Source organism: Acipenser ruthenus, chromosome 2 (assembly GCF_902713425.1).
Source record: "Acipenser ruthenus chromosome 2, fAciRut3.2 maternal haplotype, whole genome shotgun sequence".
NCBI lineage: Eukaryota > Metazoa > Chordata > Actinopteri > Acipenseriformes > Acipenseridae > Acipenser > Acipenser ruthenus.
In genome coordinates this window covers 83,185,679-83,213,005 of record NC_081190.1, presented here as the reverse complement: position 1 = coordinate 83,213,005, position 27,327 = coordinate 83,185,679, and the positions used below count along the sequence as shown (strand labels likewise).

The window sequence follows — 27,327 nt, the reverse complement described above, 5'->3', positions numbered from 1 at the left end:
TTACAGATTATGCCACTCAATGGGATTACTGTTGCTGAGATGGTCATCTTCCATTGTCTCATGCTGGTACTGTTTTTTCATTGCTTACTCTGCCACTGCTGACCATTTAGGGAAGGAAGAAAACTGATAGACAGAGATAACATATCACAAAACACCAGTGATTTCCTTGAAACTTGTTCTAAGACGAGGCTCTGCTTATAAGTAAGTTGCAAAGAGAAGCAGAGGGACCATTTATTTGAATATATTGTAACGTGTGTGTGTGTGTGTGTGTGTGCTTGTGTACGTGTGTGGTGCTCTGATAAAAGGAAGCCAGAGAGGTGAGGGAAGTAGCTAAGAAGTAATCAACTGATAATAACCCAGTGCTCCTAAGGTCTTAGAAAAAGAGAACAATTCAAAGCTTTTACCTCAAAAGCCTGAAAGCTTAATCCCACATTGTAGTTTTCTGACACTGTTATCTTCCATACACAGTCCTTCATTGGTCTGTAGTCATCTGGATAGTTGGGGGATTGAATCTGGCCCGCGTCTTTGCTGATCTCACCTCCACAGATGGCTGATAAAAATTGATTTAGAACATGGTTGTCAGGAGACTCAAATCTGGTTGGCAGGCTTCCTGGTTCAGAAGTCATATTATATGCTCACTGCACTGAATTAAGCATTCTTCTCCAAGACCCTGTATTTAGGATATTATACAGCAGTCAGAGGTTAACACTATTTCTACAGTCAACTCTCTTTACAACAAACTCCCAAGGACCAGAATCCTTTTTTTTTTTTTTGGAAATCAGATAGTTCCCATTAAACTCCAAAGTTTTTGAGGACTGTCCTGTTTCAAATATGTCGAATGTATTTCCTCTACAACATCTACTTTAATGATGTGAAGACCAGCCACTACTGATACTTTCAAATATATCGCTACTATACTAATGCACAATATCCCCTTCGGGTCCACAAAGTTAGACATAAAATGATGTGTTACATATATAAGAGGAATCATGTGTTTTATGCTGAAATGTATTTAAATAATGATAACCATTTTTTTTTTTTTTTAAATAATTAGGAGGAGATATACACAATAAATAAATAAAACATTCATGTTTGATTTACACTAACATATTATTAATTCTATTTTACATTATAGTGAGCATACTGTCATTCTGTATTGCTTTATTTTATGACTGTATAATACATCATCATTAGAATACCTTCATAGACAGCAGCAAAGCCTTTCCCCACCCAGTTACTGCTACTGCGGAACTCTATCCACATCCGACTCTCTGTAGATGTCAAAACCGCAGGGATTTTGTCCCCACAGAATCTACCTGTAAAAGACAAAGGCTGCTTAAATTTTCACTTTTCTTTTTTTTTTTTGGCCAATGGAGATCAAATATGTTTGACACTGACATGTGAGAACGTCTCATCACTTCAAAAATTGAAGCGATTGTAGATTCCAATTAACTTTAAATTTCATTCCTGCTGTGAGGAAATTACATTTGGTCTTCATGGCCAAAATCACCTTTAATAAAAAGAAAGAAGCAATATGTGTTCCCTTACTTCAGCTCAAGCCACATAAATCACATTCTCTTTGTTTACAGAAAAGTGTTTCATGGAGAGGGACTGATACATTTAAAGGGGTCCTCAACAGTATCACAGCTTTTTTTAAGTGGTTCTCATTTTGAAAGTCATGCCCTGTTAAATGTGTAAGGCCTAGGCTTGTAAGTTAGAAGACAACCTATTTCAGACAAGTCAAGGTGTCTCAATTCAAATAGGGCTTGATTCTCAAACTATTTCTAATGAACTAAGTTTACACATTTTATTTTTTCATAATTTTTAGACATGTAAATTAGAATATGATGAAGGGATTTTCAAACAATCATGTAGGCTACCCAACTACCTAATCGATTGTCTGATAATGTTTCAATTAAAAATGAAGCACCTTTCCTTGAATGTAATAAACACACACACGTTACAGATCCATACAATTTAGTAAAACATTAACATAATTCAACCATTAGTATAAGTTAGGAGGCCGGGTGGTCCAGTGGTTAAAGAAAAGGGCTTGTAACCAGGAGGTCCCTGGTTCAAATCCCACCTCAGCCACTGACTCATTGTGTGACCCTGAGCAAGTCACTTAACCTCCTTGTGCTCCGTCTTTCGGGTGAGACGTAATTGTAAGTGACTCTGCAGCTGATGCATAGTTCACACACCCTAGTCTCTGTAAGTCGCCTTGGATAAAGGCGTCTGCTAAATAAACGAATAATAATAATAAGTTAGTATAAGATTTGCATATCCATACCCATTAAGGCTTACATTATGAAAGTTTTCAAAACTGCATAGCATGTTTCATATATAACAGTTAGGGATGTTGTAGTTACAACACCTTCTAGGATATGTAAGTTAGTACAAATGCAAAATAATAATAATAAAAAACATTTATTACCAAGTAAGGGTGCTTTCCTCCAGTAGCCGTCTCTGACTTCAATGTAGTCATACCAGCACAAACTGCTTTTGTAAAGATCCATTATTGTGAAGTTCAGGACAATCTGGAAGACAAATAGATATAGAAAAATAAATACATTTTCTTTTTGTGTGTTTTATTTACAATAATTATTTCCCCTACATAAAGCTACACCAGGACCCCCTACCAGTTGCATATCAGTGGGTTGGTTTCCAAGACAAAATATAGTAGGTATATAAATATACCTAAAGAAAGTTGTGTCCAGTGAAAAGTCCAAATAACTTTTATTGTATGTACTGCTGTTCAAGAACACACATCACAGGCCTAAACAAACCCTCATATTTGACATTCTTTTAAATGTTTGAACCGATATGTGTTGCTACGTTTTTTATTCCTAACATTGGCGGTCAGGGTTACAATTAAATAAAGGAAAAAGACAGACGAGACTATCAGCTGAAATCTGTAACGCTATCTTCGCTGAATTCAGTGTTATTCTGAGCAAGGAAGCAGACTTTCAGCTGTCATAAATAAAACCAAAAAACCCATTAGTTGGCACAAATATGTTGGTACTTCTGGTAACTAGGCAGTATGAGAATACTTGTACAGAACACTTCTGTCACCAAAGCTACATTTTCAAACGGCATTTTCTAAAACATTCATTAATTACAACATATGGTAAAAAAAAAGAGTTAGAGTTTGAACACCAGTCTTACTACATTTACAGTTGATGATTCCAAACAATTGCTTCACACTTTCAACCCCAGGGCAGCAAACTAAATCACACGTAGAAGTAATAGCATCAGCGTCAATGTTATAATAAATAATATCTCCACCCCCTGCTCCACCCCAGTGATTTTGTAGCTTTTTAGTCGGTCTTTGGCAATACAAATACTGCAATTATTTAGTGACGTTTTTGGCCATGCAATTTAAACATTGCAATTTTCTTCAGTAGCCAAAAAATCCCTCTGGAACAGTTTACAGGGGTAAAGACAACGAATTGCGTAAACCCATCAGAAACTAACAGTGAGGTATGTTTACGTAATCTTTCAGGCACATACACAATTTTAAATCCTAGAGGTATCATTTGATGACGTTACTTTTTTTTCCATTCGTAACTTTAAAATATATTATTTGGGTATGAAGCGGATTGCTTCATACTTTTATTATTTTATTCTAAATGATCAGTCAGAAGGTGTTTCTTTAATCTGTTGATTTTAAGATGCTAATATCTTATTTATTCCCTGCAGCTGTTGCACAGTTAACAGCTGAATGTGTAAAATTCATATTGAAAAGCTTCAAAGGAATATAAAAGAAAAAAGATGCCTGAGACGCCACTTCACATATGTGAACTCCTCAGAGGTGCGTCATTGTAAATTCTCAGTACAGGGATACACAATGAATTGTGTTGCTCGGTTCTGATTTTGTTGGCATGTACAGGCCAACTGTTAAACGTGTGAATTCACGTTAATACATTGCATATGGTATAGCTATTTCTTTTCCAGTACTTTAATTCATTCAGTTAAAGTAAGTGAGTTGAACTTGAATAACCCCCGAATAGTGAAGTCCTTATTTTTTTCTTAAATTGTGCTAGGTTATGAGAGAGAAGTGTATACTTGATCTTTAATTCCTGCTTACCCTGTATGTCGAGGGAGGTTATTTCAGAAGGAGGGGGGTGTCTTTTTTACAGTGCTCTTGTAATCAGTGATAGCTGATTGCATACTGAGCACCACACTGGGCTTCAATTACAGACCCCAAGCATGATCTTCTGACTTAAATTTTGTGTGTGTGTATATATATATATATAGCTAAGAAATAATAATAATAATAATAATAATAATAATAATAATAATAATAATAATAATAATAATAATAATAATAAATAAGAGCATGTATTTTAGCATTAATCTTACTGGTCAGTAAGCTGTCCCCAGCCTCAGCAGGTGATGCTGCTCCCAATAATTATAAGATCAAAAGAAAAAAGCTGAAAAAAGATATGTTGATTAGTAGCAAAAATCAAAGGAAGAGTAATTGCTGGGTTATTGGAGACGGGCAGGCTTTGAAAAGGAGCCTTCTGCAACACTGCAGAATTCTGGAGCCAAAGGGACGAGGCAGCCTGCAGTTCAAGGGGACAGGATGGCCCAGTCTCCCTGGAGAGGACAATCAATGGATGTGTGTCAGCAAGATTCAGAAAATATTGGCTATGTAAGCACATTCTGCTGTGCCATTGAAGGCTGAATGCAAATAATGCATTGGTTTGGCTCTGGCTGGGACAGCAGAGGGTCACTCAGAATGCATAGCTTTAAGCTTCTCTGCCGTACTGCAAGACTCACGGCCAAAATGGTCATTGCTGAGTGACTGTTGCAACGACTTTCTGTAAGGAAATTTGCTTGGATAGGGAAAATGGTTTATTTGTCAATAAGGCTTGATGAAACATTTTGTTTCACAACAAGGTTTTTCAATCAGATTTGCTCCACTAAGCATAGTCCTGGCAATTCTGCCAACACTGCACTTTAAGGTGATGTTATTAAATATACAAGCCTTTAGACCTGCTAAAGGGGATATCATGTTTTTGTTATTATTTACTACAAGACATATGTGTTTGCGTTTTGTTCTGCTCTGGCTATCTGTCTCAAAGTAATGCTTTAGTTGTGTATATTATTTTGTCTTTTTTGAGAAAATCAAGGAAAATCAATAAACAGGGTTAAAAAACATGTTTTATGTTTAGTGCCTGACAACCTTGGCAATGCAAATACCAGTTTGATTTTGTCTTTAGATTTTTTGTAAAACAAGGCATGATTTCCATTAAACTGCCATTTTTTGTAGACTATTTTCACTGACTACAATCTGTAAGCTTTTTATTTTATGTTTTTAGTGTCTGCTTGCAGGACCCCCGGTGCTGAAGGGTTGGTTTCTCCAAAGCTTGCCCCTACCCCCACTGATGCATTGCAGATTAAACAATATCATCCATACTCCCTTAGATCCATGCAGAAGATAAAAGTGATCCTTACGACAAGTGGCAGGCAAAAAGCTATGGGCTTATCTCAGTTAATGCTAATTGATTAGTTTAACTAATGGTAAACTAATCAACCACCCATATAGGCATATACGGTATAGGTATTTGATAAATGCCTTTATACAAATGTCTTTAGACAATGTATCTTTTTTTCAGATCATAATAAGCATCTCTGAAACACCAGAAATGAAGGAAGGGTTACCTTTTCTCCTGGGGTAACTGAGATTCTCCAAACACAGTGAGTGTAAGAGGGGTATCCATTAGGGAATCCAGGGGATGAGAAATTACCAGTTGACTCCTGTAATGTTTCTCCACATGCTGTAACATACACAATAATTTGTTTCATTTATTTGTCAGTTGCTGGATTTATGTCTTTTGATAAATAAATTAACTTGTTTGCCTGGATTGATACTGCAAACTGGCATTCATAAATCTTGATTATCTACACAATTTAGTTTCTAAAAATTGGAAAATGTGGCTGTCATATCGTCTATATTGGGCACTGCATATTCTTTAAAATATACAGCGTCAGGCAACAAACCATTTATCATTACACCACTGAAACTGATATGAACTCATTTTGTTTGTCTTATAGGTAATATTGCTGAGCAGATGCAATTTTAAATGATGTTGAAATTATGGTAGATGTATTCCAAAACATTTAATCTTATCTATAGTGTCATGGTCTCAGTGTGCCTTATTTTCTAATACATCCTTTACTAATACTACTACGACTACAACTACTACCACGACTACTATGACTACTACTACTACTACTAATAATAATAATAATAATAATAATAATAATAATAATAATAATAATAATAATAATAATAATAATAATAATAATAATAATTCCATTGAGACAACTGACATCCAGAGTTTCTACTACAAATGCACAATAAAACACCCATGCATTAGAAAATATAGATTTTAAAACACAGTGCAGTTTTAGAGAGCTGACTTGTGTAACTTGTTAAGGAATTAATAAAAAATGTGACAGCAATACAACTGGTAGTATGGAATTGCTTATGATAGACAGCCTAACAATATACACATTTATTTAGGGTGCTTAAAAAATACAATTCTGTTTCTCATAGGAGTGATTAGCCTATCGCTTGTAGTTTCACCTGTCAATCACTTTGCCAGCTCCTGGGGGATTGATTAATACTTTTCCTACCCGCGGTGCATCAGCTGCTGTCATTTCCCTTCAATTAATGACAGCTTCAATTAGACTGCCACTCAGCAGCCACCCACCCTTATGGCTTTCGATCAACAAGTTATTTCACCTGATGAATTGCTGGCCCGATCGTGAACAAGGCCAACCTTTCCCCCATGAAAATGTAATCAGAGCTGAAGTACCTTGCAATTACAGAGCATCAACAGTCAGCAGGCAATCAAGGCATCATCATAATCTCAATGAATTATGGATGATGAGAATATCTTTAGATAAAACAGGCCAAGTGATGAGGCTCTGCTTTTAAAGGGAAGACAATACGTCTTTAAAATGGAGGCTGCCTTGTTAGACTGAATGAGAGATTAGATCTGACAAGGGCTCTGAAACAGTGGGGGAATCTTCACGCTGAGCACTAAATACGGCATTTCAACATGCGGCAGACCATCAGGTAAACCCAGAGAAAAGCAGATTCTCTACTGTGCAGGAGACAAACAGGACACTGAGTACAGATTCACAATTAACAGGAGGTTGGAAAAAGACTGTCACTATCCGAAAACTTATTTTGAAGATAAGTATCATAAATGAATGCATAAAGGGGAAACAGGGTCTCACATACCTTCTTTGCTACAAACACATTAAACCCTCATTTATATCAAATGGAGATTTTTGAACAAATGGAATGGGACAGGTTAACTATGCCATGGCACCTGCTTTTCACACACTGTTAAACCAATGGAGGCAATTCAACATCTCAGGATTTTAATCAAAATTTTGTTTTGTTTTGTTTGTTTTTTTTCCAAAAAATTGTCCTCCAAATAAAAGAAATACTATTATTTCCATCAGCTTTCTTAATATTTTTGTGTGGTTAAATTGAATGCCCAAGGGTTCAAAAGCTCAAATGAAAAGCATTGACGCATATGTAAACGGGTTCTATGTATAAATCAGAACAAGGTCATTGTATATTTTTTGTGTTCTTTAGAGGGGCTTGACTAACAAGCACTTGTTTGACTGATTGTACTGACTGAAATGGAAATCAAAGGTACATTTGACATTCTCATTGCAGCAGTGAACTTGACTAACATTAGCTGAAGGGAAATGGCTGTCACATTGCTACATGTGTTACTGAAATGCTATGGGGGAGGTTTGTCCGAGAAAATAATGGCATGCAGAATGGCAATTCTCAACCTTCCTTGTTTAAGGACAGCTTTAATAATTCAATTATACATCAAGAACCAAAAGCACTCTGGGTTGAGTATGATGGAGTTCTTCAAAGTTGAATATAAAAATTAAATGTCTTAACAGACTGATCCTAATTTGTGTACTTTTACATGGCAATACCTGGACATCTATACAGCTTCCTTGCCTGTGCAATGTCTCCTTTACTTAATCGTGTTCTCTGGCCAATGGCAGGTCTTATACCATTTTCATCGCGGGAGGGACGAATAGTATCCAGAAACATGCCCCTAGAACAAAAACACACAACATCTCATTTTGTGCTCTAGTTACATATTGATTTATATATTTTTTGTTAACATTTTTGCTGCAATTCAGAAAATCCCTTATACATCAGGCCTTCTGTCAACATCTTTTTAAAATACCGGTATGCACGAACTGGTTACATGTACATAATACTTTTATTTTATTCTATGGTGCAGGATCCCAATGTAGGCCTTTCTGATGGTTGTTGGTTTTAGGGGAAAAAAATCAGTTAAAGGGTAAACATGATAGATCCACAAAGATATTTAATTTGTCTTACAACACATTTGAATGGAATTTGTGAAAAAGGTCATGAAGAATATTTCAGTTTGGTGGCAACAGGCTGGAAACACCCACAACGGACAATTGATCAGTCAGACTTTGATAGGTAAGATTTTCTGGAGCCTAGTGTAAAGTTCCTAGTGTAACCTTCAAAGGAAACACATGTCTTGATTATTTAAACCCAGGGATTTCTTTTCAGGCTGCCTGTCATTTCTAGCATTTTTTTAGACAATATAATATTATTTTAAAGCTCAGAGATGTGGAACCTTAGACTCCAACCTTGAGAAGGTGTTCCTGGCATAGTGCATGATGCTGTCAAAGTCATATTGTTCCCCAAGAGAATTCACTTCTCCAGGTTCCATCTTCAGGAAGTTGTATTCCTGACCTGTAAACAAATCATAAACAAAGATGCTGTTTAATCATCTAACTTGCTAAGCTTCAGAATGCCCTTATTTGTGTATCAGTTAAAGTTATTATAATTCTTTTTTTATTTATTACTGCGTAATATTTAAAATTACAAATAGGCACCTAAACTGCTCATTATAGTGCATAACATTTCAGAGGGATCACATTTATTTTGTGTGCTGCTGTTCAATTACCATAAATTACTTTACTTCACCCACACACTATACAAGACATACTATACTGTCACTGTCAAAATGCTTACATTTTCAAAAATGTGTTTTCTAAACTGTGATACGCTCCAGTATATGCTTTTTTCCTTTGGTTTGTAAGGTGTACAGTGCCAAGGATAACATATGATATGTCTGCACACATTTTATAAATTTGATAATCACTCCAGACAAAGAGCCAAACAGGAGTGGCACTCAGCTGGGTGTCCTTTTGCAGAATCTCACCTGGTTGGATGTTTTCTCTAATAATGGTTACATGATCCTCCCGGTCTGGTCGTGTATGTTCATGCCAAAACCCGATCACATGTCCCAGTTCGTGCACAACAATTCCAAACTTATCACAGTTCTTGCCGATAGAAATGGCCTGAGGACCATTTCCTCGTCTCCCCACATAGGAGCAGCACCTGCCATTGAAATAAAGGAGGGATCAGTAACACCAGCCAGCTTCCCTTCCTAATGCTCTGCGGGCTTCGCCTTTTGCAAAATCTGATCTACTTTAGTGATTCAGCTTCATAAAAAACCTAACATAAGAGACTAATATCTCTTTACATATAAAACATACTAACAGAGGTTACCACAGGCATTTATGTGGAATGTCTATTGATGATTTGCCAGACTCAGTTAACCTGAACAAGAGTGCTCCAGAGTTGGCAATGTTCTCAAAGGACGTGTAAACCTAGCAGAAAAAAAAAACACACTTGTCCCCTTGGATATTGCTGGAGCGCAGACAAGAAGTACTAAAAAGCCCTCAAACCAACAAGCCATTAGAGAAGAGGAGAAATCTGAACATTAACCACAAAGGTACAAACCCCAACCTTTTTATTTTTTTTACAGCATTTTCTTAATTCGGCAGCAGGCCAAGATTAGACTAAGTCATGATTCAAATTGTGATAACTAAGGGATTTGAAACCAAATGACTACTTATGTACATTACATCACATATTTGATTTGCACATCTGTTTTCATCAGACAGCTCTCCTATAAAATGTGATATGATATATTGCATGTCTCCCTGGACCAACGAGTTATCCACCTTTACAGCCATCTTGAAAATCAACTCAGCCAAACCTGGAGTCAGAGAAGAGAGTAAAGCAGCTGGACTGCTGATCTACTTAATCTTTATTACCTCAGACACCAGTTCAGGATTGCATCTATTTATACAAGTGGTTAATTCTGTTTAGTCTTTGCTATTCATTAATGATAGCACAGAAAGAGTGACAAATGGTAAAGAGAGAGACAAATATTATGACCTCTGTATAGCATGTTACATATTTAAGGTATAATTATTTATAGTCTCGTTCTCTGGCAATTCTTGGGACAAGTGGTAACTAGTTGCAAAAGATGCAATCATTTGAACCAGATGAACCCCTGAACCCAAGTTGGCCACAATTAAAGCTTCATCTGGTTTGGCTGGATTCAGGGGCATGTATATTTCAGCATTTAAACCAGCTGTGGAGTTGGCAGCTAAGCAAAACTGACATATTGACGAGATTCTAAGACACTGCTGGGTTTGACATAGACATCAAAAAACAAAAAATGATAATTGACTAAGTGTGTAATGTAACTGGTGATGGAAATCAACATCTGGTAAAGTCTGTGAAGGATTAAGGTTTCACTGATACAGTGCATTACATTTCCCCCATCCATATTCCCAGGGGGAAATGCATCAAAGCAGCTTACTTATTGTTGAAATGATTTCTACTATACGTTTAATAGTGCTGTTCTCCACAGCCTAACACCAGTTCAGTATTGCAGACCTGCCAAGTCTCCTGATTTCATCAGGACTCCTGATAGGAGCTGGGGAGGGGAGGGGATTTAAAGAGGTGTGCCCTGTGCTGAATGTTAAAAAAAAAAAAAAGTTTGGCTATCTTACCACTCACAGTATGTATTGCCTTTTAACAGACCTTGTGGTGTTTGTTTTAGTAATCTTTATCAAATACCCATTCTTGCTGCAATTATATATTGGCCACCTAAGTCAAACTTATCATTTTTTACTGAATTTAGTGAGTTTTTATCACTTTTGTCTGTCAACTACGATAGGATTCTTCTATTGGGTGATTTTAATATCCATATCGACATCCATATCGGATTCTAAATGTTCAGAATTTTTGGGATTATTGGACTCCTTAGATTTGGTCATACTTTAGATTTATTAATTTCTCGTGGCCTGGGTGTTCAAAATATTATAACTACTGACCTTACTCTTTCTGATCATCTTGCAATTCTTTTTGAGGTTAAATTACCTTACACTACAAAGAGCTACGATCGTACAATCAAAACCAGGGCAGTTAATTCATCAACCACTGTAATGTTCTGTGAGGCATTAAATGTATCGCCAGTTACTCGGTCTGTATCAGTAGATGAGTTGGTTAACACCTACAACACCTCCATGACTAACAGTTTAGATACTGTAGCACCAGTTGGAGGGTAAATTGTGGAATGCTCTGCCTGCGTCTGTCAGGGAAGCTGGGGCCATTACAGTTTTTAAGTCAAGACTAAAAACTTACTTTTATGAAATGGCTTTCTTGTCTTACTGGGTTTTAATGTAACTTTTATATTTCTGCATTATTATATATTATTATTATTATTATTATTATGGATGTGTGTATGTAAGTATAATTATCTACGTATGCATATGTGTGTATATGTGTATATATATATATGTATTATACTGTTTAAATGGTATGATTGTGGTAGATGAGTATATGTTTTACAAATGTATTGTGGTTTGATCTTTTTTACTGTGTACTGTACAGTGCTTTGAGATACTTCTGTATAAAAAGTGCTATAAAAATGCAAATAAATAAATACATAAATAAATGTAAGACCTCAATCTCCCATTGCCCAGTGAGACTTAAAAAACTCCCAATAATTTAGATGGGCAATTGTAATATATTATTACATTATTGACTCAAGTTCATTTTCTAAAACAAGCGTTATATATATATATATATATATATATATATATATATATATATATATATATATATACAGTACTGTGCAAAAGTTTTAGGCAGGTGTGAAAAAATGCTGTAAAGTAAGAATCCTTTCAAAAATAGACATGTTAATAGTTTATATTTATCAATTAACAAAATGCAAAGTGAGTGAACAGAAGAAAAATCTACATCAAATCAATATTTGGTGTGACCACCCTTTGCCTTCAAAACAGCATCAATTCTTCTAGGTACACTTGCACACAGTTTTTGAAGGAACTCGGCAGGTAGGTTGGCCCAAACATCTTGGAGAACTAACCACAGTTCTTCTGTGCATTTAGGCAGCCTCAGTTGCTTCTCTCTCTTCATGTAATCTCAGACAGACTCGATGATGTTGAGATCAGGGCTCTGTGGGGGCCATACCATCACTTCCAGGACTCCTTGTTCTTCTTTACGCTGAAGATAGTTCTTAATGACTTTCGCTGTATGTTTGGGGTCGTTGTCATGCTGCAGAATAAATTTGGGGCCAATCAGATGCCTCCCTGATGGTATTGCTTGATGGATAAGTATCTGCCTGTACTTCTTAGCATTGAGGAGACCATTAATTCTGACCAAATCCCCAACTCCATTTGCAGAAATGCAGCCCCAGACTTGCAAGGAACCTCCACCATGCTTCACTGTTGCCTGCAGACACTCATTCGTGTACCACTCTCCAGCCCTTCGGCGAACAAACTGCCTTCTGCTACAGCCAAATATTTCAAATTTTGACTCATCAGTCCAGAGCACCTGCTGCCATTTTTCTGCACCCCAGTTCCTGTGTTTTCGTGCATAGTTGAGTCGCTTGGCCTTGTTTCCACCTCGGAGGTATGGCTTTTTGGCCGCAAGTCTTCCATGAAGGCCACTTCTGACCAGACTTCTCCGGACAGTAGATGGGTGTACCAGGGTCCCACTGTTTTCTGCCAATTCTGAGCTGATGGCACTGCTGGACATCTTCCGAATCCGAAATGAAGTAGGCATGATGTGTCTTTCATCTGCTGCAGTAAGTTTCCTTGGCCGACCACTGCGTCTACGGTCCTCAACGTTGCCCGTTTCTTTGTGCTTCTTCAAAAGAGCTTGGACAGCACATCTGGAAACCCCTGTCTGCCTTGAAATTTCTGCCTGGGAGAGACCTTGCTGATGCAGTATAACTACCTTGTGTCTTGTTGCTGTGCTCAGTCTTGCCATGGTGTATGACTTTTGACAGTAAACTGTCTTCAGCAACCTCACCTTGTTAGCTGAGTTTGGCTGTTCCTCACCCAGTTTTATTCCTCCTACACAGCTGTTTCTGTTTCAGTTAATGATTGTGTTTCAACCTACATATTGAATTGATGATCATTAGCACCTGTTTGGTATAATTGTTTAATCATACACCTGACTATATGCCTACAAAATCCCTGACTTTGTGCAAGTGTACCTAGAAGAATTGATGCTGTTTTGAAGGCAAAGGGTGGTCACACCAAATATGGATTTGATTTAGATTTTTCTTCTGTTCACTCACTTTGCATTTAGTTAATTGATAAATATAATCTATTAACATGTCTATTTTTGAAAGCATTCTTACTTTACAGCATTTTTTCACACCTGCCTAAAACTTTTGCACAGTACTGTATATAATTTTTAGCTAGCTCATTTACATTTAAAGGGTTCAAGCTGCACTAGGCTGCCATTGGACATTCTGCGGTGAAGCATTCAGGAAAAGCATTAATGATCAAAGACAGGTAACTAGTAATCCTAAAATAGAGGGTATTTCACCTTTTTTTCAGTTATTTACAAACCGCTAACCAAGATCATGCAACAGTCTCTTGACACAGAGGTTGTACCGACAGACTGAAGAATTGCAAACGTAATACAGATCCACAAAAAGGGAGACAAAACCGAACCAGGTAACTACAGACCAATAAGCCTGACTTCTATTATATGGAAATTTATGGAAACTATAATAAGATCCAAAATGGAAAATTACCTATATGGTAACAATATCCTGGGAGACAGTGAGCATGGTTTAAGGAAAGGGAGATTGTGTCTAACTAACCTGCCTGATTTTTTTGAGGATGCAACATCGACAATGGATAATTGCAAAGCATAGGACATGGTTTATTTAGATTTCCAGAAAGCTTTTGACAAAGTCCCGCACAAAAGATTTATTCTCAAACTGAACCATTAGGAATTCAAGGAAATGCATGGACATGAATTAGGGAGTGGTTAACATGTAGAAAACAGAAGGTACTGATTAGAGGAGAAACCTCAAAACGGAGCGAGGTAACAAGTAGAGTACCACAGGGATCAGTATTAAGTCCTCTGCTCTTCCTAATCTACATTAATGACTTAGATTCTGGTATAGTAAGCAAACTTGTTAAATTTGCAGACAACACCAAAATAGGAGGAGTGGCAAACACTGTTGCAGCAGCAAAGGTCATTCAAAATGACCTAGACAGCATTCAGAACTGGGCAGACACATGGCAAATGACATTTAATAGAGAAAACTGTAAGGTACTGCATGCAGGCAATAAAAATGTCCATTATAAATACCATATGGGAGGTACTGAAATTGAAGAAGGAATCTAGATTTATATCAAGGGAAGTAATGTTAAAACTTTACAATGCATTAGTAAGACCTCATCTAGAATATTGTGTTCAGTTCTGGTCACCTCGCTACAAAAAGGATATTTCTGTTCTAGAAAGAGTGCAAAGAAGAGCGACCAGAATTATTCCTGGTTTAAAAGGCATGTCATATGCAGACAGGCTAAAATAATTGAATCTATTCAGTCTTAAACAAAGAAGACTACACAGCGATCTGATTCAAGCATTCAGAATTCTGAAAGGTATTCACAATGTCGACCCAGGGGACTTTTTCGACCTGAAAAAAGAAACAAGGACCAGGGGTGACAAATGGAGATTAGATAAAGGGGCATTCAGAAAAGAAAATCTCCCCAGTAATGTTGTTGAAGCCAACACCCTGGGATCCTTCAAGAAGCTGCTTGATGAGATTCTGGGATCAATAAGCTACTAAACCAAACGAGCAAGATGGGCCGAATGGCCTCCTCTCGTTTGTAACCTTTCTTATGTTATTATGTTCTTGCATTAGATGCTGTAGCATACGACTAAGATGTGTATAAAAAGTCTAGGTCTCATTAATCTTGAAAATTCCTTACTCTTAATTTGTAAAATATGAAGGATGGTCATTGGAACCAGGGTTCAGAGGTTTAAGTATGCTTAAGGCACAAACCTGAAATTTAATCTTCTAAAAAAATGGTACCTAATGTATTGGAGAGTCAGAGTGCTGGACAATTAGTTGTGTATTCCTTCAAAAACGATATCAACCATAGGTCCAATCCCATTTCTGTGCATTAAAGATCATGAAATATGGAATAATGGGTATGTAGTACAATACCACAGCTAACCTGCACCCAAAGTAAAGTCTGAATTAGGGAAAGCTGCTCTTTGGAAAGCAACATATATGTGCAAAACCCTTTTTAGGAAAAAATATCTTGCAACTACAAAGGTCAAAAAACAGAAAATAAAAAGCATAAATGATGGAGCATGATCAAAAGACAACTGTTTTGGTGATTTCAATTACAGGCAACACTGTATGCAGAAAAGCAGAGCTTTAAGTTACAGAAGCATCAAGCCTGCTTCATGACTTTACCACAAAGATTAACAAATCCTGACTGGAACTGACCCACACTTACCCACAAGGCCTGTATGTGAAGACAATGTAACTTTCCTCATCCGTCCGCTCCATGAAAGTAACACATGTGTGTTTTTCCCAGTGTCGCATGGCCTGTTTGAACATAGCTCGCTGACTGCCTGAAGGAATTAAATCACTCATTTAAACAATAGGAAATGTGGGTTACATTCTATAACATAACATTTAACCTCAGATCTAATCAAACATAAATTTCCATGTAAGATGGGATTTAACACGATAGTACCCTTTGGCATAAAAATTAAGCAACGTCTAGGCTTGGTTTAGAATTTCTTCTATGGGTAACATGAACATTTATTACATTTTCTTTCAAACCTAGGAGTACTAAGTAAATATGTTTCCTCTCAGGTTAAAAGGCGGTGGTTGATACATCTCCATTCAAGTCTAGACATCAATTATATCAGCTGAACCCCTTCACAGGATTAATTTAAGAAAACACAATAATCTGAATAACATCTAGAGAAAAATAGTTATATTTGAATTGGATCATCTTCAGTACTGAAGTTTGAATTTGTGGATTTTTTCAATTGTAAATTGACAAAAAAAAAAAAAGTAGATTCGTACTGCTTCCACCTGCTTTTGCCTATTTTCTTTTGGTGCTGTATTGTTGCACAAATGTTAATGTTAACAGTTGCCGAGGGTGCTCTCCCTATATATGAAGCATCTAACATGGGCTAGTTTAACAAGATGTGGAACCTTTTGTAATACTACTCATATTACCTCCCATATTACCTGTAGTGATTTCAGTTTACTTTGTCTGGAATTAGTTGGATTTTGTGGGCAGGATTTTCAAAAGTTGGTAAATGATAACTCCAGTGTTAATCAACAAATCGATATGTAGCATTGATTTTGGCATTTTCAAGAGGTCGTTATGCTTATCTCGTTATCAAATAATCATGCTAACGTGATTTCAGAAATTGTTGATTTACGAAATAATGTTAACATCTTAACGAGCAGTGCTTCTTGTGACTATTTATTTTGTTGCGTGGGAATTCAAAAGCAAATCCGTGTTAACTGTCATAATTTATCAGGAGTTAATTTGCACTTGGAAAAGGACAGTTTTAATTACCGAAAGACTATAACTCACCTTGAAACAGAAATTTAACAGACCGCTACACTTTCTACAAAGATCTACTAAAAACAATAGAACTATTTACATTAACCATTAACAACAAAGTGGAATGAACAATAACTGAAAAAGTTTTTTTTTTGTCAAACAATTACAATGCAGAGAAAGCATCACCAATATCAAACAAAATACACAATCAAAACTATTATTATTAAGAGCTACAGTAGTAGAACATTGTAAGAAATTATTAGTTTAACTTATTATTTACAAAAGTCTTATCTCACAATCAGACAGCTAGAAACGTAGCAATCAAAATGTAGCGATCAAAACGATTTAATAATTTTTAAAAAATCTGCAATGAATTTACTGAGGCAAGCGTAGGCAAAACAGAGAAATGCTACCTTTTTTAATAAATATAAATAATTGTGATTTTGGGGTGAAAAAAACAGCACTGTGAGCTATGCTAAAGAAATATAGTGACTGAAAAATGTAAACACGGGCAGTCACAGAGCAGCCATAATTGTATTAAACAAACACAAAAAAAATAAACGTTTTTTAAAATCAAGTAAACTTTTCTAAAATCCCAAACCTCTGTGAGCCTGCAGAGCACATCCTAACTGGTGCCTAGTGTTGCAACCATGCACATTACACAGAGACAATGGCGTCTTGCTAAACTGTTTACAAAAATATTATATTTATATTTTCACAATGTTTAAAAAAATGCCAACATTCCTACCCCCTCAAAAAAATATATTTTAATATTTTAATATAAATTTTTATTTATATTTTATTTATATTATCAAAACACAAACTTTTTCTTTCAAGGCATTCAAGTTTAGAATCCAAATATCTATACTGTAGAGGTGGTGTTTTTGTATTGAACTTTACCAAGTAGCTGTGTATTAGTAACGTCTATCATTCTGTCTGACCTGAACAGGAACAGGACCCATGTACCTGCTGCTAGGTAAGTGTTTGCATCGGGGACAGCGAGCTAGATGAGTTGTGAAAGAACACTAAACAATGAAGTTTAGCCAGAAACAAATGGGGCTGATAGTCTCAGTAAAAATCACTACACAATTCAACACAAGTAGCACGTTGCACCTATTTAATATGTTTCAAAACATAAGGCTAGGGATTGGATGAGAAAATAGACACTTTCTAACCACCTGAGAAGGTTGGTCCACCAAGGCAGGAAACCTTACATCGCCATGGCCTCTGTCTCTTATTATCAAATGTTAATTATCTCTGGTCTGTGGACAGTAAAAGGTGACTTGCAGTCCAGTACAACAACTTTTATGAGCTTTAAAGGTCATAACAAATCATTAAACATCTACACATTATATCATAACAAAATCCCCAGCCGATTTACAAGGCACTATAAATTATAGCATATTTATATCCCGGTTCATCTTCTATAAACACATTTATCCTTTAATTCAACAAAAGCAAAGTAGCTCACCAGTGAAATTGCCTCCAATAACATACGGAATGACGCCTCCAGGCCATATTCTCTCAGCGCGAGAAGTTGCAGCTCTGGGAACTCTGCTTTTCTTGCTTTTCCCTGAGGATTTTGTGCTCCCAGTTTCATTTGTTGTGTTTTTTCTCCCATTGTCTGCAAATGTAATTAGTGAGACAATCTTTCTTGTTGTTGACTTGTATCTATAATTTCAGTACTGAATTCTAAAGTCTCTCATCAAAAACTTAAAAACAAGACTTTGTGGTTGGAAAGATTTTTAAAGCCCTGAAATTAACATACATTACCAAGGAATCAATCATTTGAGAAGTATCTGGCACTTTTAACATGGTTTAGATTTATGTTTTACTCTTATTTACTGTCGAGGAACACTACATTGTGCATTAACAGGAAGTGCACTTTATATATGCATAACAACTTTATAAATGCAACAGTATTTGATAATCACAATATTATACAGTACATCATGAGGACAGTTCCCAGATGGTTAAGTAGGTCTTGTATACTATGTCAGAGAGTCTGTGAATTGAAATAGTTCAAGTAAATACCATGGCCAAATCTTCTTATTCTGTCTATAAGCTGATAAAGTGATCCTTTCTTCTTGGATATGGCATGCTCCCCTAAGCCACCTAGAAAAAGAAAGAGAGATAGAGATACTACAGTTATTCTCTTATATATATATATCAAAAAGTTGTACGTGATTCATATTAACCTACATAATTCTCTGGAATGGAGAAAGCAGATTACTGGTCATTTTAATATACAGTTACCAAATTAATAATTAAAAAAAATGAAAATATAATATAATAGTGGCTTAAATCGTCTAAGTTTTTCTCACAGCATATTAAACATGGGAATGTTGAATATTTTAACACCTTGGATCCCATCTAGTGATATAGTCCATATCATTCCAATTGTTGTCAGACTATATTAGTTTTGGTAAAAATGTACTTCATATTTGTTCTACTTTGGCAACTATAGAGATCAGTATCAGTCCACTAATGGCATTCTGTCATGAAAATCAATTTTATATTTTCATTATGTGGACTGCTTTTACTGTACTGAAGATGTGATTGCATTTGAAATATATTTAGGGAGCATTGTCAGGTATTTAAGGCTGGAGATCATTCTAGGTTAGTTGACTCAGCAAGTAACTGAAGTGTGAGTTATTGTGGCTCCTCTGTATTGATGTCTCACACAGTTCATCCTCACAAGGATTCTAATGTTTCAGACAACAGCAAGGTTGAGAACAAAGAAATCTCAATAAGACAAAATCAACGAAGAAGTTGTTGCCCAGTGTATCTGAGTACATATAAAGATAAGATGACTAATACTAAAAGTAAAAATGAATGCGTAAGAATTTCAAATTTTAGCCCTTATTTAGGTAGTACTGAGAGGAAATTCAACGGGTCAATAGCATGTGTAAGTAACTGAATTTTTCATGGACACCCTACTTTCAAATGAGTTTCTTATGTTAAGGTTTGAGTCTAGCATAGCTCAGTTGGCAGCATTATGGCATATAACCTAACTTGGGTCTGATAGGATTGTTGGCAGTGCAACTATAAACCAATGCTAGGTAGAGGAAATAGGTCACATTAAAAACAGTGTTGGCTTTTGATGCGGCAATAATGATTTTCATAGAATTTAGAGATATACCTGTTGTGTGACCTTGTCTTTCATTTGTGTGTTGAGTGAGGTCAGTTGTTCTATCGATTTGAAACATTTTCAAGTCTTCTTCATCTAAAGCAATGTCGCCCCAAAAGACAGCTGTAAATGAAAGAGCAAGTCATGTATGAGAGGATTGACGGTTTGACTAAATAGAATAAAGAAAAGGAAAGGGGGTCCTACATTGATTGACTCTACCCCTTAGTATCCAGAATATGTTTCTGATTATAATAGTTTATAAATGCAAACAGAAATGGAAACTACATTTTGGTTACATGTCAAACACAGCCAGTAAAGGTTAATGTGGAATCCAATCAAAGCACAGTTTACTGGGAGTATATGTGAGTCTGTGATTGAACCCACAGCATTTTGCATTTGAGACTAGAACACAAGTTGATTCTTGAATACTGTAATCCTCTGAATATAATATGTCCTCTTCATAGTGGGTATGGCTGAGCATTGAGTAACAATCATTGAATAACAGGCATATATTGTTTATCACCGTAGCAGGAACATGTAACACTATGGACTTATTTTATAGAATGCAGAAATTCTCCTGTAAATTACATTAACGTGTATCTTTAAAACTAAATGATTAACAATTTCCCTGTAACAGTAAAGAACACAGTAAGCATCTGGGCTACCAGCAGCACCTGGTCTTTTTGCTAATCTTGCTAACATGGTGATCATCAGAAAGTACAAATCCTAAACAATAAAAATGTTTTGTCTGTCACTTGATGAAAACAAAGAACAAGGTTGTACAACCTATGTTTATGTTCCTCACCAGATATGAATTACTTGGAGAAAAACATTGTATACATAAATTAATTATGTCAATAGATTCTGCACACCTGGCTATAAACCATCCATTTGTCTGTGAATTTAAAGCTTTTTTTTTTTTAAATGATGTAACTTTTTACAAGCATTCAATGTTACAATCTACTGTTTCCCATAAATTGGTTATACAGGTGGGCATTTATGTGTTATCCATTATTTCTCTCCCACTCATCTCCTATTACAAATATTTATAAACAATACAACAAAAGCTCCATTTACTATAACTTCCATGTAACATTCCGTGTAATGTACAACTGGACATTTTCCTCAAATAACAAGATAGAATAACCTTTATTCAAAACAAGAAACATCCTGTTTAAGTCAAATGTGACTAATTCACCACAAAAATTGGAGGATTTTGTTCTAGCAAGCACTTCAATTAAGAGGTAAGGTAACAAAATGAGATGTTACATTCCTATCCTGGTAAACTAACTCATAAATAAATTAATTCTAATCCTGAACCATTTTTAAAACAAATCATTTTTGTTTTGAACAAACATCATGTATATCTGTGGTCACTACAGAAATGCTTTAATATTAATACTGATTAATACATACTGGGGATTTGTTTTTGAATGATTATAAATCTCTCGTCATCCAAAACTCCTAACATAATAAGCTATTAAACATAACTTATAGATACGAGTTTTTCATTAACAAAAATAATGACGATTTTATTTTTTGGAAAGTTACGACTAAGGTTAAAGATTTCCAACTTATAGATGAGGGGAGCAATTTACGTATATAAACATTATAGATTTTGAACATTACATAATATGATAATAAAGAAAATGTAAAGGCTACTTTAAAGACTAGATTTTTTACATATGACTCTGCAAGGCTGGTGCCTTTTGACAAACACAATATTAATTCAACATTAAGTTTTCTGTGGTGCTGAGTTTTAGTTAGGATGCTTTCCCCCAAACTACCCTGAAGGTACAGTATTCATGAATGGAAGACACCTTCTCCAATGTCAAACAGCTCCAATGAGGCATTCATTTTGGAGTTCCTGTAAATCATGTATTAGATAAATAGTGATCAAATCGGCAGAGGAAAACAGTTCAGTAGCTTTAATGCAGCAGACATCCTTCGAGCCCCAGTGTGATTGGTTTAAGAATGGAACCATTCATGCTGACATGTGACTGAAGGCTTTGACAGCTAACGAGTTCATAATGAATACAGAGTGTATGGAAATACTGCACTCCTAGTTAAACGGCACGTCATTGCAGTTAACCCCGTCACACATAGCAACTACATCTTGATTTGTGTACAGTATGCTTGCAAATAAAAGCCAACTTGTAAACAGACATTTAACTGCAATTAGAGCAGCCCCACAAAGGGCTTCTGGTGTTAGCAAATGAAAATGTGTAATGCTGAAATGTGCATACTGTGTGAATTTGCAATCACATCTAAAATGGCAGCACTAAAAGCACCCTATGACATTAGAGCTATATGGGTTTAAACTGTCAATTACCATTGTAGAATTGACTCTAAATAAATATGGAAAGTATAGCACATTGGAGATATTTAGGTTCAGGTTTTGTCCATAACTTAGTTTATAACATTATGAGAAACAACAAATGGAGCCTTGCTATTTAGCAGCTTGCATTGCCATGCAAGACTTACGGAGGTCTAATATTTTAATGCTGAGCAGCATTAACACTAATTTAGAGCCCTCTCTGTGGATCTGCCTGTTTGCAGTGTATGTCTTAATATTCTTTATCAAAGTAACTCTGATTTAGGCATTTGCAGCGTGTGATATTATGAGATGTTTTGTATATAGTCACTGGATGTCCAATTATTCAGATGTTGTTGGGATTGGGAAGTATATCATTGATTATGGATATGGTTAAAATGAATGAAATACTGCTAAGCAGCTTAATGCACATTTGCAAATTCAGGTGTTTGTATAGTTTGACAAACTTAAGACTAACCTAGATAATTGGAAAAACAAGGTGTTACCTATACAAATATAGATACTACATTAATAATATTTCTACAAAATTACTTTTTGCACAAACCTGAGCTTGTTAGCTTCTTTGCCAAACTGAATTGAGTCTTGTAATTTCAGAGAAGAATGCCAGCACCTTACATTGCAGGATACCCTGGCACATGTGAACAACCCCTGCCTCTGTAGTATACTAGGAACATATCAAGTATTTTGAAAACATGCAACCTATATTAGGGGAAAATGTGTGATATATAATTTATTTTTTAAAACATTTATCATGAAAATAAAATACATTTCTTTGCATGTTTTTTGTTTTGTTTGTTGTTTAGCTTTGGATCAGAAACTGGAATAGACCACTCTGATTTTTCTTTTTTCTTTTGGTCACTGTAATATACTGTGCTTATAAGTAGAATCAATACAATATTGTTGTTCATCTTTCTGAGATATTTATGCAGATAAAATACAGGTCCATAAATAGATGTATAATATTAACAAATGATAAACTGTAGTTTGGTGCAAGTTTTAAAACAGATAAAAGTTATGTTAGCGATGAAAAAAAAAGAAACAATGATGGGGTTGGAATCTTTTATTGAACCAACACAGCACAAGCATATTTAGAAATACATAAATAAATACATAAATACATACATAAATTGTACACTTGTTCCTGAGGAAAATGTATTTTACAAAAATGAATTCAGGGATTACTTAAGCCTATCATTTACCAAAATTATAACTTTTTTTTCTCTACTTATAGTAAAGCCTAAAAGGCCACAAACCAAAACGGAAATGGGTGTCACCCTTTGATGTTTAATTGTACAATGTGGGTTGAAATGTCTAGTTTTAATCTTCTGAGAGGTTAGGCAGTTCCTATGGTCCAAGACTGTTGCCTTCAATTAATAATATGGTTTTTTTTTATATATTTATTAATTTCTTACCAGTTGCCTGAATTTTCTCTTCACAGATCTCTGAAACAGTTGGAATTATTTTTCAGCCTGTTTAATTTTTTCTGCTCTGTGTGGTGAATCATAAGAACTTTGGGGAAGGTGACCAACTAAACCCACTTGCCTTGGCCCTTGATTATGTTTGGCTTAGGGATCTCAAGAGGCATAAGATCATTCTAGTCCACCTAAAACCATTTGTGCTGTTTAGCTGTGTTTTATATGTTGCCTTACCCGACAACTTACATTAACGGAGGAACCACTTTGGGTCAATGGTTCTTTCACAACGCTGTCCTCGCTGCCAGAATTTCCTGCAATAAACCAGCTACCACCCAAGATTTTGCATGACTTTACATGCTGCATTTTTTTTTTAATTTTAAGAGGCACATTATTAAATCACTAAACCAAATTGAAAACAAATGCTTAATATATATCTATGTTTCCTGTAGTTCAAACCTGAATTGCTTTCTCCTACAGTTGAATTACTAAAAACATGCCTACTGTACAAGTGAGCAGAGGAGGTGAATGACCATAATGAGTATATTATTTTAAAAACAATGGCTTTAAAATAGCTACTTGTATGACAATTACAAAAAACAAAAACATTCTAACACAAAACTATTAAATTAATGTTCACTAACTGATAAAATACACAGCAGTTTTCACCAGTTTCCAGGTATTAATCTCGCTAATGTGTGAGTTGCTTGGCTAGTTCAGCTACCCCCTAGGAAGTAAACCCAAAATTGAGATATAAATATTAAAACTAGTAAGCTCTGGGAAACAAGCAGACACTGACAAACAATAGCTGTGGGTAAACTGTATTGTTATTGTGCTTTTTCTCAGTGGGTGACGTTGCTAGGGAGCAGTGTGGGCAAAGGGGCTTTGTTCCAACCATAGCTGTTAAATTAATTGACCTGAATAAACCTCCACCCAGGTCCCATAGTAATGAATTATTTATTATCACCAATAAACATAGAGTCCCTAAGGACTGGAAATGCCCACCCCTGTGGAGTTATTGTATGGCATGGACATTCATTCTAAGTAAGAAAATGGTACATAAATAAATATCAATAAAATCAATAAAACAATACAAACAAGCAAACTAACCCTAGTTTATGTGTGTTCCACACTCTTGTATATTTAATTATAATGATTTTTGTATTTTAGCACCTTATTTTAGTTGTACAAAGTTGGATAAAAGTAGATGTTTCGCTGGCTCATTTCTGTGGACCATATTTAAAGCTCAATCAACTCAGTGTCTGTCTGGCCTAACTCTTGGTATTGTGATATTTTAAGGAATGAATCAAAAAGAGAACAGCATGCCTGCATCATAAGGGAACTGGCATGTGAAAGTGACACTTTTTCCGGGTGACATCCATAGCTAAAATAGTTTTATAGTGTGTATTGAGATATGGAAAGACTGCAACGTATCTGAGAGGGCAGCCAGCTGTACGCCCTGGAGCTGTTCCCATTGGCCACTTGTGAGGGTACTCTTGTTTTGTAACAAGTGTTTACACTCCACCCCCATTACAACATTCACTCACATACAAAGCTACTATGTCTATTTGGCTGTCACCTATAATAACCTTTCCCCTTACTTGTGACTTTTCAGGTTACTGTGGCTGAAAGACTAACTTTTGACAAATTATAAATCAGATGGCAATGCAGTTACATCAACAATAAAGTGACTGGGAACCTTTTTTTTTTTACTGCAGAAACATAAACTATATAATGGCCAGCCATGAAAAATATTTATTGGCCAGCACCAGGGTGCTATGGGGGCTGACAGCAAACCAATCATTTTGCTTTGTTATCCAAATGTTAAGGAATGTAATTTGTTCTGCGATAAGCAACTATATATAACAAATGTTTTCCTGTAAAGTAAATGACGATTAAATTATATGTACATTGTACCTTAAATGGCATTATTAAAAAAAAAGCAGTTTCCATACCCTTAGACCAGTTATTAATACAAATTACAATGTCTCTTCACTCACCCTTATACAAAATTATCACTTGCACTATTTTGGATGTGTATTAGCTTCCTTGCTTTGCTTAGTATGTTTTAATATTGCTTAAGATCATTTGATTAGGTGTTGAAATGAAAATACAAACTTAATTTTCGCAGTTCAAGATCTATTTGACACAAAAAACAAATACTCTCAACATCTCTCATGGAGCCTCTCTCTGACTGTACATTCCACAGGGCTTTCAAAATCACTGCCTATGTTAAATGTACACCTTTACAGTGCCTCTATAGAAAATATGCTATAGACTTTTGTGACAAAAAAGAAATGAAAATATAATGGACAAAAATTGAGTAAAATAGTAACCATAGGTGGAATAAGCCTGATAGAGGAAGCTGTGATCACCATTTGGGTTTTAAAACACCCCATAGTCTGAGCTGTGGAGTGATGGGATGATGAATATTTTTCTTGGCAATCAGTTTCAAGCAATGAACGCTGTGACCAGAGAACCTCTGATCTCACACATCCAAACAATACTCTCCAGCTAAACACATCCTTCCAAGACAGTGTAAAGTGTAATCATTTAACTGATTTTATTCCAATGAACCTCCAACAACAAAACATGCATTTGCTAGCCATGTATTTTTTTTTTTAATTACTATTATTTTTGTTGAGTGTACTGTATTGTGGAAGTGTTTAGTGAAGGTAAACCACAATAGTTTGACTGGGGCCACACACAGCTAAGGAAACAGTCTCTGCCTGCTTGAATGTTCACAGAAAAATTAAAAACAGGTATGCTAAATAAACTGATTTAGCTGTTGTTCTATATACTTACAGGGAATTTAACAGCCCACATGCGTGTGTTTGGTTTCAATCAATTAGTATTACTACTTATTCTAAGAAGGGTTGCTTGATCCAAATATGTAGTTGCCGTACTCTTTTTTTTCACCCTCTGACATGCTCTGGGAATCAGTGTTTGGTCAATGTACTGCTTTATCACAGCTGTTGTTGATAAATGCAACAATAAATAGCAGTTGGTATTAGAGTTTTAAAAGAAACAGCAGATGTGTCCTTATCATTAGCAAGACGGACCCCCACAGCATTCTTTAAAATAAAACTTTGGTAGGAAACCTTTAGGTTATTTGGGTGGCGTATTCTACATGTGATTATAAGACTGAATGACTTGCATGACTGAGACTATACATAGGAAAACAATCACATAACAAGTCAATGTAAATAAAACACATGAGCTAAGTTTAACATTCCATTTTTTTGTTTTTTTTTAATGCGATGGATCATCAAGGCCAAGTGATCTTCTGCTGAAAGGTGGGAGCCATCTGGGTTAATTTACATGTTTTGAAGTACAAAGTAAATCAATATTGATAAAAATGACCAAGTATAGTTATAGCTGAACTGATTGCTTTTTATTTACCCTGTGGATGTGCCTCTATGCTGCAATAACAATAAAAAATATGGCAGTCACATTAAATATATGCAACTGTTGCTAAATTATTTGCTGAATTACTAAATTATATTATCAGGGAGTGTGGCAAGCATGCTGTATAACAAACTGCTGGTCTCGGGTTTGATCCAAAGCAAACATTCTCTTTTGTGATCAATTTTGCTGACATAACCATTTTGAATAAGATCTAGGAAGCATCCTGTCAGTTCATTTTTGTCCTGAATAACCTTGTTGCTTTTTCCATTCATGAT

General features: G+C 35.6%; 1 protein-coding gene across 4 annotated transcripts in view; it reads right to left on the bottom strand.

Annotated features, from left to right (window-relative positions):
- The window catches only part of tll1 (tolloid-like 1), a 77,725-nt gene that overhangs the window by 31,107 nt on the left and 19,291 nt on the right, over positions 1–27,327 (bottom strand). For all 4 annotated transcript variants that reach the window (XM_059002658.1, XM_059002671.1, XM_059002663.1 and 1 more), the window contains 11 exons: positions 19,910–20,020; positions 18,802–18,882; positions 18,239–18,391; positions 15,694–15,811; positions 9,258–9,436; positions 8,680–8,785; positions 7,981–8,105; positions 5,668–5,783; positions 2,435–2,537; positions 1,200–1,316; positions 405–550 (listed from right to left, as the gene is read on the bottom strand). In XM_059002658.1, coding sequence (XP_058858641.1) covers positions 405–550; positions 1,200–1,316; positions 2,435–2,537; positions 5,668–5,783; positions 7,981–8,105; positions 8,680–8,785; positions 9,258–9,436; positions 15,694–15,811; positions 18,239–18,391; positions 18,802–18,882; positions 19,910–20,020 — 1,355 coding nt within the window. The remainder of the gene's footprint in view (positions 1–404; positions 551–1,199; positions 1,317–2,434; positions 2,538–5,667; positions 5,784–7,980; positions 8,106–8,679; positions 8,786–9,257; positions 9,437–15,693; positions 15,812–18,238; positions 18,392–18,801; positions 18,883–19,909; positions 20,021–27,327) is intronic.